The 13,159-nt window shown below is 32.6% G+C and overlaps 1 protein-coding gene across 6 annotated transcripts in view; it reads left to right on the forward strand.

Annotated features, from left to right (window-relative positions):
- CPLANE1 (ciliogenesis and planar polarity effector complex subunit 1) overlaps window positions 1-13,159 on the forward strand; it is a 122,331-nt gene that overhangs the window by 69,439 nt on the left and 39,733 nt on the right. For all 6 annotated transcript variants that reach the window (XR_012484806.1, XM_074282632.1, XM_074282634.1 and 3 more), the window contains 5 exons: window positions 1,330-1,407; window positions 2,735-2,927; window positions 4,986-5,267; window positions 5,649-6,410; window positions 8,225-8,373. Coding sequence is in view for 5 of the 6 variants with exons in the window: in XM_074282632.1 (XP_074138733.1) it covers window positions 1,330-1,407; window positions 2,735-2,927; window positions 4,986-5,267; window positions 5,649-6,410; window positions 8,225-8,373 (1,464 nt within the window). In the remaining variant the exon portion in view is untranslated. The remainder of the gene's footprint in view (window positions 1-1,329; window positions 1,408-2,734; window positions 2,928-4,985; window positions 5,268-5,648; window positions 6,411-8,224; window positions 8,374-13,159) is intronic.

The following is a 13,159-nucleotide window of genomic DNA, read 5'->3' on the forward strand; positions in this document are numbered from 1 at the left end:
CTAAATACTTGTTCTATACATATTTTATGAGTCAGTTTCACCCCCTCACCAATTTCCCTAACAACCTTTCATGTTGTTGAATTCTTAAAAATTTATTCTGTGTGTCTGCACATACACATGTATGTGACATCTATATTTATCTGTGTGTTTGTGTAAATATTGACTTCTTTGCCTATTAGCCAAATCGCAACCTCCCCCCACCCCCCCTTTTTTTTTTTACTGACTAAACTTTCTGGCCCAATGCACATTATTCATGGACTCCCACTTATGTAATATCCACATCCTAAGCCAAGGTGACCTTTGTCAAAATCCTACCCTGGCTAGTTGGGTGAATGTGGAGTCTCACAGGTAAGGTTCAATAAGAGTAAATACCAGATCCAAATGGCCAGAGTAGATCAAGGCAGGACAGTGAGCACCTACGACATAATAGCTGCTTTAGACAGCACATAATTTAAATGAATCAGGGAAAAGAATTCGGATGTCATTTTGTCCTCACAAATGCATATAGGTACCTTCTAATTTTTTTAAATGGGGCTTTTTGCATTACTAGTGTAGGGACTTGGAAGTGAGGAACTTCCTCTATTAGTTTCTGTAACTTACAGCCTATGGCACTAAGAATTTAAATATCTTTCTCTGGTCATAGCAGCCATTTTGTGTGAGAGATCTAACTTGAACCTATGTTTTCCTGATTTTGAACCAGATTTTCTGTCCACTCTGACATGCTGCTTCTTGGTAGATATTATGCCTTTACACATCTGGCTGTGTGATTCTGGGAAAAATCGCATAAGCTCTTACTTAATACTTTAGGCAAGTCTTTTAGAAAATGTTACAAAGAAGGTGCTAACTTGAATTGATAGAATTTTCTCAACTAGGACTTCTCATATCACTGAAATCAAGCGTCTTCCCCCTAAGCCAATTAAAAATATCCTTTAATAACTAAAATGACAAATGTATAATACAGATATTTTTATTAAGGACAAAAGTCTTATTTAAAATGTAATGTAGACTCAGTATAAGGAGAACAAATTTCACTTAAAAAGAGAAGAAACTTTGAATACTATGAAAAATTAATGTAATATTTATTTTAAACTTTGTGTTCATTTTTCAGTGTTGTGTACTTTTTCAAATAGTGGTCAAAGCCTGTTCATTGCCTTACAGTCAGTTACTAATTGCTATGGAGACAATTGTAAACAAACTATATTTATGAACTCAACAACATGTTATGATAAAGGGACAGTGAAAGACTGACAGATTGTCTGTGTTAGGGGTAATTTAATATATGTAATATCTTGAAAATATGCTACATAAATCTCTTTTCTAATCTTATAGTATGGTTGAGACTGTTGCTGACCCTAAACTCACCATTCCTCACTCATTCTGTTTAGACACAAGTGCAAATATCCATAGGTAAGAGAAAATGAGTTATGTTTCTTATTAAATAAATTGTAGTTTCTGTATACTTGGAAGCTGTAAATATTTTTGCATGTATTACTATAGGTATTATAAATGTATTTTCTCCTCACTTATTAGCATATTTAAAACATTTTAAATCTTGTAAAATCTACATTTTAAAGGTCAAGGGAGGAAAAAATCTTATGTAGAAGTAGGAAATAATATCTTTGTAAACAAGAGATAGATTTTGTTCCCAATTTTTAGCTTCTAATCATGATTTTAAAAGAGCATTTGAAAAATATTAAACTCTCACAAGATAAATTCTGTTATGTTGAACACCAACTTCCAATTTTTGTACTAGTTGAGGGGATAGAGTGACCTAAAGGTTAGTATCTTTTTAAAGTACTAGAATGATTTTTTTGCATTTAAACTCATGAAGCTCCTAAAGGTATTTTCCATATTAATAAATAAGAATTGATATTGAGTGTTTTTTAAGGCACAAATCTGTCTTGAAATAAATAAAACATCTATAGTGTATATTTCATAAATCTAAGTATAAAAGCTTATTTGCTTATCTTAATCTAAACTTAAATGCAATATAATGTTATTCCCTAGATAAATTTCTCCAGAGAAAAGGTTTTAATGTCTACATAATTATACATATCCAGTTAATCAGCTCTGATAACTTAAATAAGTTCAAAACCAAAGTTTTCAGAAGGAAAGAGGAAGGATTAGGAAATATTTTAATTCTCCTGGCTTACATTTGAAATAGTTTAACTGATTTTTAATATAGACATATGTAAATAATGAGTATTGATTCCTTTATCTTTCCTGCTGGATTTAAGCTCAAATTTCTTTAATACAAATTACCTTCTTTATGGTTTAGGTCATGCAGTTTTCAGCTTTTCATAAATATCATCTATCTTTCCTTTAAGTAGTTTTGATAGATTTTATAATATTTATCACCTTTTCTAAGCATCAGTTCCTCTACACTTGATTTGTGGTTAATGCAATAAGTTGAAGCTTAGGAAGTGAAACTTGAATGTTATGATACAATTTATCAGATATCACTGCTATTTCAAATGCAGCATAAAGCATAGAGTGTAACATATTTTACCCATTTTCTCTAGCAATTGATTTTACAAATGTGTTTAGTTATATCCTGTTTAAGGAATATTAAAGCCAAGTCAGATGTGTTTTAATATCCCTGAAGTTGAAGTTTACTGACAACGTATACTTAATTAAAGAAAAAAGTGGGATCAGTGTATTCTAATCACTGTTTTGAATTTCATTGTTCATATCAGTGATTGTTTGCATCTATTTTACATATTCCTTCATACAGTACACAAGTTTCTGCACCAAAAGACCGATCTTCCTCAGTTCCACCTTTGGTATCAGATACAGCCAGTGTTTCCTCAAATACTCCTATTTCAAAACGTCATAGAGGCCATAAAGATGAGTCTCCAGCTGAACTACCAAATTCTTCAGAACCTATTAGACAGATGCTCCATGATGAATTGTTTAGATTGGTTCAGGTGAGTTATGTGTAATACATGTGCACATGTATGTGTTTTATATGTGTTTGGGTATGAAACAGAATTAGAAAAAGTGAGGTAATATTCTTTCAACTGCATAAAGGCAAAAATTGCTTTCAAATTTATTCATCCTCAGTTTCAGAAAATGACTGGTTATAATTTGATTTTAGAAGATCTTCCTCTTCTGAATTTTTCCTTTGCTGTTAGCTACATGGGACTAAACAATTTAATTCCATTGTTTTATTCCCTGGTGGACTATTTTTTTGTTGAAGACACCTGACTCAAAAATCTCATTTTTCCCCCTCTATAAATCGAATCATCAGTTGGAGATTTTTTAGGATGAAAATAATCTCTAGAGGAGCTAATTATATTGATTATTTACACCTGATTGTTATTTTTTAAAGATTAATATCATTTGAATTTAGCCAGTGGAATTTTTTTTAAACATTTTTATTTAAAATTGGGAGTTCCAAATTTTATCTTTTATTTCCCTTCCCTTCTTTTCCCCCTCCCTGAGATGTTAAACAGTCAGATATAGGTTTTACATGCTCAAGTATGTAAAATATTACATAATAATTCATTTTCGTACAAGAAGATTCAAATAAGAAAAAAAAGAAAGTGAAAAATAACACACTTAAGGCTGTATTCAATCAATATCAGTTCTTTCTCTGGAGGTAGATAGTATGCTTCATTATTAGTTCTTTAGTATTATCTTAGATTCCTATATTACTGAGAATAGCTAAGTCATTCACAATTTTTCATTCAGCAATATTGCTGTTACTGCTGGTTCTGTTCATTTCACTGTGTCAATTCATGTAAGTCTTTCCAGATTTTTTCTGAAATTGTATTGCTTGTCATTTCTTTTTTTGTTAATAACATTTTATTTTTCCAATTACATGCAGAGATAGTTTTCAACATTCCTGCAAAACTTTATGTTCCAAATTTTTCTCCCTCTCTTCCCCCTTTCCCCTAGACAGCAAGCAATCCGATACAGGTTAATCATCTGCAATTAATTCTTCTAAAACATTTCCATATTCAGCATGCTGTGCAAGAAAAATCAAATCAAAGGGGAAAGAAAAGAGTGGAAAAAACATTGCTTGTCATTTCTTACAGCACAATAATATTACAGTACAATCATACCACAAATTATTTAGCCATTTCCCCAACTGATGAGCATCCCTTTGATTTTTGATTCAAAAATTCAAAAAGAGCTAATATAAATATTTTTGTATTAATAGGTCCTTTTCCCAGTTTGGGGGATATCTTTGGATTATAGACCTGGCAGTGGTATTGTTGAATCAGAGGGTATGCACAATTTTATTGCCCTTTGGTAATTGTTCCAAATTGCTCTCCAGAATACTTGGATCACTTCACAATTCCACAGCAGTGTATTAATGTCCAAATTTTAACACATCCCCTCCAAGATTTAGTCTTTCTGTATTTTGAGAGTTGCTCTGGAAGAAAAATCCATCATTTTGTGACCAATATTTTTATAAATTTTTTTTAACTTACCTGGGTTGTCATCTACTACAAACTCCAATGCAGGGTGTATACTTGAAACCTTTCTCCATTAGCATAGTCTTTAAGACAGTGTCATCTCTACACCATCAGAGTAGAACTTAAGTAGAAGATATTATTTTATTAATATTTTTAAATTGTGGGGCAGCTAGGTGGTGCAGTGGATAGAGCACCAGCCCTGAAGTCAGGAGGACCTGAGTTCAAATCTGTCACTTAACCCCAATTGCCTTAGCAAAAAAAAATAAATAAATAAAATAAAAAATTCTTAAATTGTTTTCATTTCTTAGATATGTTTATATTTTATGATATGTTATACTTTCAATATACTGTCTATGGTGTAAATTTTGTGAGTATGAGGTTTTTTTTCCCTTTAATCTCCTTTCCTATTACCCAATATAATGTTTATTAACTGACTGGCTGAAAAAAGAAACAAGGTTATGACTCAGACTATTGACTCTTCCAAAGGATTATGACTATTTCTTTTACTTAGACTTCTTATTGTTAAAAAATTAAACAATTTTTTTTTTTACTGTATCCTAGTTGCAGCAGATCAACTTCATGAGCCTAATGCAAATAGTAGGATCATCGTTTGCCAACCTTCCCAATTTACATCTTACACAGCAGCTTCAAAATATGCATTTGGAGGGAAGCCAAATTTCAGGCCCCACAAGAGGCAGTGGTGATGTTGAGCCCACAGTTACAAATGTTAAGAAAGATTTCCTACTTAGATCCCTTGAAGAAAATTCCAGACAGTTTGAAAAGAGCAGACCTCATCATGAAGGAATTGTCCAGGCTGATCAGGACAAAGTTGGAAATATTCAGGTACCATATAAAATGTAGAACATTGGGTTATGACTCCAGTATTAGAATATCTGAGTTAAGGGGAATGGATACTTTAGTCACCAACCAAAAATTATTTTGTGGATCTTAGGTTTTTTTTTTTTTCTTATTTAATTAACTTGCTGTTCTCTGGTAGCTGATGTTCCCTTCACTAAAAAAAAACAAAAACAAAACAAAACAAAAAAAAAAAAACAACAAAAAACCCACCATATATATATATATATATATATATATATATATATATATATATATATATATATATATATATATATATATACCATATTTAAAATAAGGAATTCTGAAATGTGTTCTACAAATATAAAATAGCTGTTTTTTTCTCTATCTGTTTTTTTTCTCTTTCAGAATATTCCATCCTTTTTTGCTCCTTCAGCTCATTTAGATGGCCATTCTAATAATGGAGGAGAAATTCCAAAATGTCAAGGCTTTTCCACCAACCCAGCTTCTTCAAGCTGCAATCACTTGCATCTGTTGTCTACCACACCCACCATTCACAAGAATCCTACACTTATTCCAGCCATGAAAACCTTAAATCCTGTTAGTGGTTTTCCTTTGCTTAAGATTGAAACAAAACATGAATTCAAACCCCTCTCTGTCCATCCAGTAAGAACTCCACAAGTTCCAGTTAGACCACCCCCAGAACCAAAAGAGGCCTGGGGTTTATCCAGTTCTGGAAAACATCCTTTAATGGCACATAGTGACATTCCCACATCCCATTTGAATTTGAATCAGTATGAGGTGGAAGTTGTGCAGAAAGCCCTTGAACAGAAGAGATGGGCAGAAATAAGAACTACAGAAATCCCTAAGCATCTCAACTTAGATCAGTATATTGAACAAGAAAACTTGACACCTCAACAGGACTCTTCAGTGAAAAAACAAGAAAAAATATTTGATGTGAAACCCAAGCCCTCTGAGATGTCTAATGGGAATTTTCTTGGTGTTCCTTTACTACACCTGCATCCCAATCCTGTATTTTCAACAGCCTTGAGAACATCAGTTTTTACTCCTTCAACCTTTAATAGACCAAAAGAAAAAGAAAGAGACTCAAAAGAAATCTTGTACCCAAGCATAAAATTACTTCATACTTGCTTGCCCCTAGAACACAAGGTAGGGGATTTTATTTTATTTTTTTATAATAATAACTTTTTATTTTCAAAATGCATGAAAAAGATAGTTTTCAGCATTGACTATTGCAAAACCTTGTGTTCCAATTTTCTCTCTCTCCCTCCTTACCTTTCCCCTCTCCTAGATAAAAAATAATCCAATATAGGTTAAATATGTAGTTCTAACCATTTCCACATTTATCATGCTGCACAAGAAAAATTAGATCAAAAGAAAAAAAATAAGAAAAAAAGCAAGCAAGCACAACAACATAATTGAAAATACTATACTTTGATCCATAGTCCTCTCCCTGGATGTGGGATGGCTCTGTTCATACATTACAAGTCTATTGGAATTGGCTTGAATCAACTCATTGTTGAAAAGAGCCATGTCCGTGATAATTAGTCATTACATAATCTTGTAACTGGTGTGTACAATGTTTTCTTGGATCTCCTCCCTTCTCTTGGCATCACTTTGCATAAGTCTCTCCAGGCCTTTCTGAAATTAGCCTGCTGATCAATATCTTTTTTTGATCAATATCTTGTAGAACAATATTCCAAAGATAATGGATTTTAGCAACTTAATTTAATAGCAGAGTAGTACAACTATATGATTCCCTCAGTGAAAATATTTTTGAACTACCTATTACAATAACATTTTTTATAGAAAAGATGCTACCAACTATTATATTTAAACAAATAATATGAAATTTTGCCATATAATAATGTAAAGAGCACTGAATTTGGCGCCCAGAGAATTTGGATTTTGATTCTAGTTCTTTTTCTATTACTATGGGCATGTTATATCATGCTTCTGACTTGAAAAGATGGAGGAATCCTGAAATGTGTTCTTTATTTCTTTTTGTAAAAGGTGAGGTTTGGACTAATTAGCATTAAATCCTGTGGACCAAAATTTTTAAGTTATTTATTTTTGACATTTTAAAAAACTTTTAATTCCAAATTCTTTCCTTCTCTCACAAGCAATATATTGGCTATACATGTGAAATTATGCAAAACATATTTCACTATTATCTTGTGAAGTAAGAAAAATAAAGTGAAAAGATTATGCTTCATTTTCCACTTAGAGTTCATCAGTTCTCTATAAATTAGATGTTCAAAAAATCTCATGTAGTAGAGAAATTGGGAAAACTTTTTAGCTAAGATTTGATAGCAAGAAGGAGCAGTTATGTTGGGCAGTTATACCTGACTGTAGTTATCTAAGTTATTTAAGTATCAGTGAAGCAAGCAATTCGTAATGATGATGCTTGATCCATTTGTCATTGAGATTACAGTGTATGATGCTATTTTGGAGGTAATGTTGTTTGAGAAGATAGAGGTGAAAGCTAAGGGGTGGTCTAGTAGAATTGCTATAGGAGTTTGGACTTTTGTTTTTCTTATATTTGTAAATTTTGTTCTTCCATCAACTATATCTGGAAGGTGGCCAGGAGAAGGAATGATATGTACATTTCTCTCACTGTTAGGGAGTCCAAGATCAGGGCTTTTGATAGCACCATGGGGACTTGGTGGATTCTTTGAGGAGTTGGCTGTTCCTTTCATCATGCAGCTAAAGTAGCTAAACTGTCCACTGTTTGCTGTTCCCCTCTGCTTAATTGTCTTAGTCCAATGGAAGAGAAATCCTTGTTATTGCTCTGTAGCTGTAGCATTGCTAAAATTTAGGTCTGCTATTTAAATATCATCATTTTGATAGCTTCTTTCCTGTGAATTTGAGTTTAATTAAAACATTCTTTTTGTGATTACAGTATTTTAATTGAGGTTTTTGTTTTTGTTTTTACTTTTAATGGCATTTCTTCGCGTTCACAGTGCCAAAAACCAAAGTTCATTCCACTTGAAAATCTCATTGCATTTAAACAAAGCCAACAGAAACAATCATTTAATTTACTTGAACATGAGAAACCTGGGAATATTCACCTTTTAAAAGCCAAAGAGCCAAAAAAGGAAAATAAAAAAAGGTAAGTTTTAAAGTAAGATTTTATAAAAATAGTTGGAGAACTCAATATTAATTTTAATCATATATATATATATATATATATATATATATATATATATGGAATTTTAGAGTTGAAAGAAATTTTAAAGTTATTTATGGTATACTGAAAAAATGCTAGAATCCAAGTTTTGAGTCCTAGTTGTGCCACTTAACTAATTTTGTGCCCTCACACAGGTCACAATCTCTGATCTTCAATTTCTTTACCTATCGAGTATAGAAAAGTGGTTATTAGGATCAAATAGAAGAATGTTTGCAAAATACAATTTTGTGAGGCAACATGGTATATTAGTAAGAGACATTGGTTTTGGACAAAATATCTAGATTCATAGCCAAAGTTTTCTTATCCATAAAGTGAGAAAATAATATACTACCTGAATCATAGTTTGTTGTTAGGAAAGTACTTTATAAACCTTAAAACCCTATTTACATTTACATTAAGTATTTATTCCAGCCTTTCTCTTCATGCAAGAATTCCTGATATAAAATTTGTGAACTCCAGTTAATTGGTAGATATAGGAATAAAATCATGTCTCATCTGATGCTTTACCACATGGCCTCTTCCTATTTTTAAAGTCTTCCAACTTGTGATCTAATTTAAAAAATATATATTTTAAATTTATTTATTTAAAACAAATACAAAATAGAAAACAGAAAAACAAAATGTTGCCGTGTACATAGCCAAACATGAGAAGAGGATTCAAAATATAAAACAATACATTTCCATTTCAGGAATGTATATAATAAATACTATATACATTATGTTCAGAACTGCCTATCTTTTGTTCTCTTGTATGCACTTTCTACTTTATTCTTTTTTTTCCCTCCTTTTCTCCCCTCCTAGTTACCCCATAAAGGTCCTTTTGCACCTCATTCGTGTGACATCATTTCTTTTTTTTACCTTTTCCTACATGAGTTTGCTTTTTAGAATCACATTATACTCAGTTCTACCTAGTTACTAATGATAATCTTAGAGGTTTACATTTCCATGTTTAAAATACAAATAATTTATCCTTATTGAGTCTCTTGAAATTAGTCTTTGATGTTTTCTTTATATTTCTCTTGGCTCTTATATGTCATATTTTCTATTGAGTTCAAATCTTTTTGCAACAAAAATCCTTAAAGCTTGACAGTTCATTGAATGTCCAATTTTTTTTTCTTCAGGATTACGCTTAACTTTGCTGAATATGATGTTTTCAGTTACAACCCTATTTCTTTTGCTCTTTGATATATAGTGTTCCAAGAACTGCAGTCTTTTTTTTTTAATTTTGTTACATTTACTTTTTTTTTGTTATTTTGAAAAATCTTTTTTTAATTAATTTTTATAATTATAACATTTTCTTTGACAGTACATATTCATAGGTAATGGTTTTTTTTTTTTACAACATTATCTGTTGTACTCACTTCTGTTCCAATTTTTTCCCCTCCTTCCCTCCACCCCCTCCCCTAGATGGCAGGCATTCTCTATTAAATATTTTATAGTATTTTATAGTATATCCTAGGTGAACTGCAGTCTTTTAATATAATTACTCCTAGGTCTTTTGTGATTCCAATTATATTTGAATTTTTTTTTCTATTTGCTCTTTTTTTCTTGCTTATAATATTTTCTCCTTGATCTGGGTTTTTGGAATTTAACTATAATATTACTGTAGGTTTTCTTTGTTGAATTTCTTTCAGGTGGTGATCAGTGGGTTTTTTTCTAATTCTCTTTTACCCTATTCTTTTAACACTTCAGAACAGTATCAAGATTTCTTTTTTTAAATTTTTTTTATTTATTTTTTTTTTTTTTTGATGATAGCTTTCAGGTAGTCCAGTCATTCTTATGTTTTCTCTTCTTAATCTGTTCTCCATATTAGTTGTTTTTCTTTGAAGATTCTCTTCACATTCTCTTATACTTTTTCATTGTTTATATTTTATTTTATATTATTTTTTTCTTGGTCTTTTACAACTTTTCTGCTTCCCTTGCCCAGTTCTATTTTTTCAAGGAGTCATTTTTTTCCCTTAAGATTTTGAATAGCCTTTTCTAGTTGGCTGACTTTCTTTTCATAATCTTCTTGCTTTTCCTGGATTGTTTTTTCTTATTTATTTATGGCTTCTCTTCAATCTTCCTTATTTTATTTTTAAAATCTTTTTTGAGGTCTTCTATGAAATTTTTTGGGCAGGTGACTATTTCACGTTACTTTTTAAGGTAGGAGAAGCTATTTTTGCTTTAGTATTTTTCGCTGAAGATGAACCCTGGTTTTCTCTATATCAATAGTAAGTTTCTGTGGTTAGGTTCTTTCTCCTTTGTATGCTCATTTAAAAAAATTATATTTTTTGGTATAATCACCTTTACTCCTGGGGGTATAAGGGATGGGACTTCTGGCTTCAGGTCTTCCTTTGGTTGTCCACCTCATGATGGAATCCCAAACCAAGAACTCTGCCTTCCTGTAAGTGCCCATGGTCAGCTGCAGCCCTGCCCCCATTGCTTCTGCACTCACTGGACATATGCTAGTTTCTTCTCTACCAGAGTAGCATCTCACTAGAAAAGCTGTGCCTTGCATTCCATTTCAGCAGAGCTTCCCTCAATTTTCATAGACTCTAACTCCTGACTTTTCTGGAGGTAAAAATTCCTGTGGCTGGGACCCAGCTAGCTCTAAGACTACGTGCTATTCAGTGCAGCTAACCTGGAAGTATTTACACTTTACACAGGCCAAATCTCTATTCTGGTTTCTTTCTTCAAGATCTTCTCTAATTGTTCCTGGAGAACCACAGTCCTGCCCCAACTCTTGCTAGTTTTTTTTTTTTTTTTAACAGTTCCACATTTGACATGAGGCACTATTTTCTCTTGTTTGCAGGGGAAGTTTGGAGAGCTTGGGATTTTTTTTTTTTTTTTTTTTTACTTCCACTATTTTTTCAGAATCCTCTCCCCCATCTCATTTAATTCAGACAGCTTATTCCATAAACTTAAAGGATCATACATTTCACTTTAGAAAAATAAAAGTGCTTTTACTGTATCCCTTGATTTCTCCTTCAGTGATAGAATTAAATTAGTCAAATTCCATTTTGTTTTTAAATATTTTAAAGAATATTCTTATTTATTTCCTTAAATATTCCCCAATTACATTTAAAAAGTTAACATTCATTTTTAAAAAATTTAATTTCATGTTCTTTCTTTCCTTCCCTACTCTCTTTCAGTCTTTGAGAAGGCAAGCTATATGGTATAAATTATGCATGTGAAGTCACACAAACCCTATTTTCCTGGTAGCCATGTTGGAAAAGAAAACCTACAAAAACCAAGAAAAATAAAGTGAAAATAAAAAAAAAAAGTATGCTTCAGTCTGTACACACAATTCATTAATATTCTCTCTGGAAGTGGATAACATTTTTCATAAAGGGTTATTTTGAATTATCTTGGATCATAGTCTTGATAAGTGTAGCTTAATCTTTCACATTTGACCATTCTTAGAATATTGCTGTTACCATGTATAGTAACCTTTTGATTCTGCTCATTTTACTTTGCATCAGTTCATATAAGACTTTGCAGGTTTTTTCCAATACCATACTGCTTGTCATTTCTTATAGAACAATAGTTTGCAATCAAAATCATATTCTACAGTTTTTTTCAGCCATTCTCTGTTCAGTGGATATCCCTTCAGGTAATAGAGAGCCACTGAAATTATTGAGAAAGGAGGCAAATATTACTAAGTTTTTACTCTGTGCCCAGGCACTGTACTAAGTGCTGGAGATACAAATAAAATCAAAAAGCAAGGCAGGACTTGCATATAAGGAGCTCCTATTCTAATGGGGGAAGATAACACACAAAAAGGATCTAAAAAGCAAAAGTGTGAGATGGAGGAAGACACCCAGACAGGAGCCCAAAAGAGAGGCCCAGGGGAGGAACTCACCAGTCAGATAAGGGATTAATCACAGGGCAGTGCTGGGAATGCTGCAGAGGTGGATAGATTTTCCTAAGTAAAGAGACCCCAGCCATTTGAAGGAAGTTCTAGAGTGAGACTGCAGCGAGGCACAGAGTAGGAGAATCACATGGACCAGCTCCCTTTATCTTTTGAGTTTACTCTAAAGCCCTGACCTTCATTTTTTTTCCCTATATTTTCTCAACTGGTGACTTCACCTCTTAGGAAAATCACTTTTTGGCAGCTAAATGAAGGTTGAGTTGGAATGAAAAGAGACTTGATACAGGAAAACTGTTTGGAATGCACTTGCAGTGGTGGAGAATACTGAGGTCCTGAATCAGAGATAGTGTCTGTGTCAGTGGATAGTAAAAGAAAAATGTAAGGGATGTTAACAAAGGTAGAAATTATAACATTTGGCAATTGATTAAATAGATGGAGAGTGAAGCATTAAGACTACACCACAGCATTGTGAGTGTGTGTGAATAGAAGAAGAATACAGTCCATAGCAGAAATAGGGAAGTTCAGAAGGGGGAACATGGATTCTGGAAAAAGGTAATTTACTGTTGAGTTAATTTTCAGATGCCCCTAAGTCAGCTAGTTCAAAATGCTTGGTATGTCATTGCTGCAAGATTAGAATGCAGAAGAGAAACTAGAGACCACCTGTTCTTAAGTGCTCTTTGCTGGATTTTTTATGTGGGTCACTTTTGGCAAGTGTGGGTCTGAGTCCTCAAGGTCGTGCCTTGGGCCCTTTTCCCCCCCTACCCCACCTCTTCATTTGGTGATCTCAGTGATACCCAAGGATTCAATTATCATCTTTACACAGATGATTCTCAGATCTGCTTTCTAGTCCTAACC

Source organism: Sminthopsis crassicaudata, chromosome 1, assembly GCF_048593235.1.
Source record: "Sminthopsis crassicaudata isolate SCR6 chromosome 1, ASM4859323v1, whole genome shotgun sequence".
Lineage (NCBI taxonomy): Eukaryota > Metazoa > Chordata > Mammalia > Dasyuromorphia > Dasyuridae > Sminthopsis > Sminthopsis crassicaudata.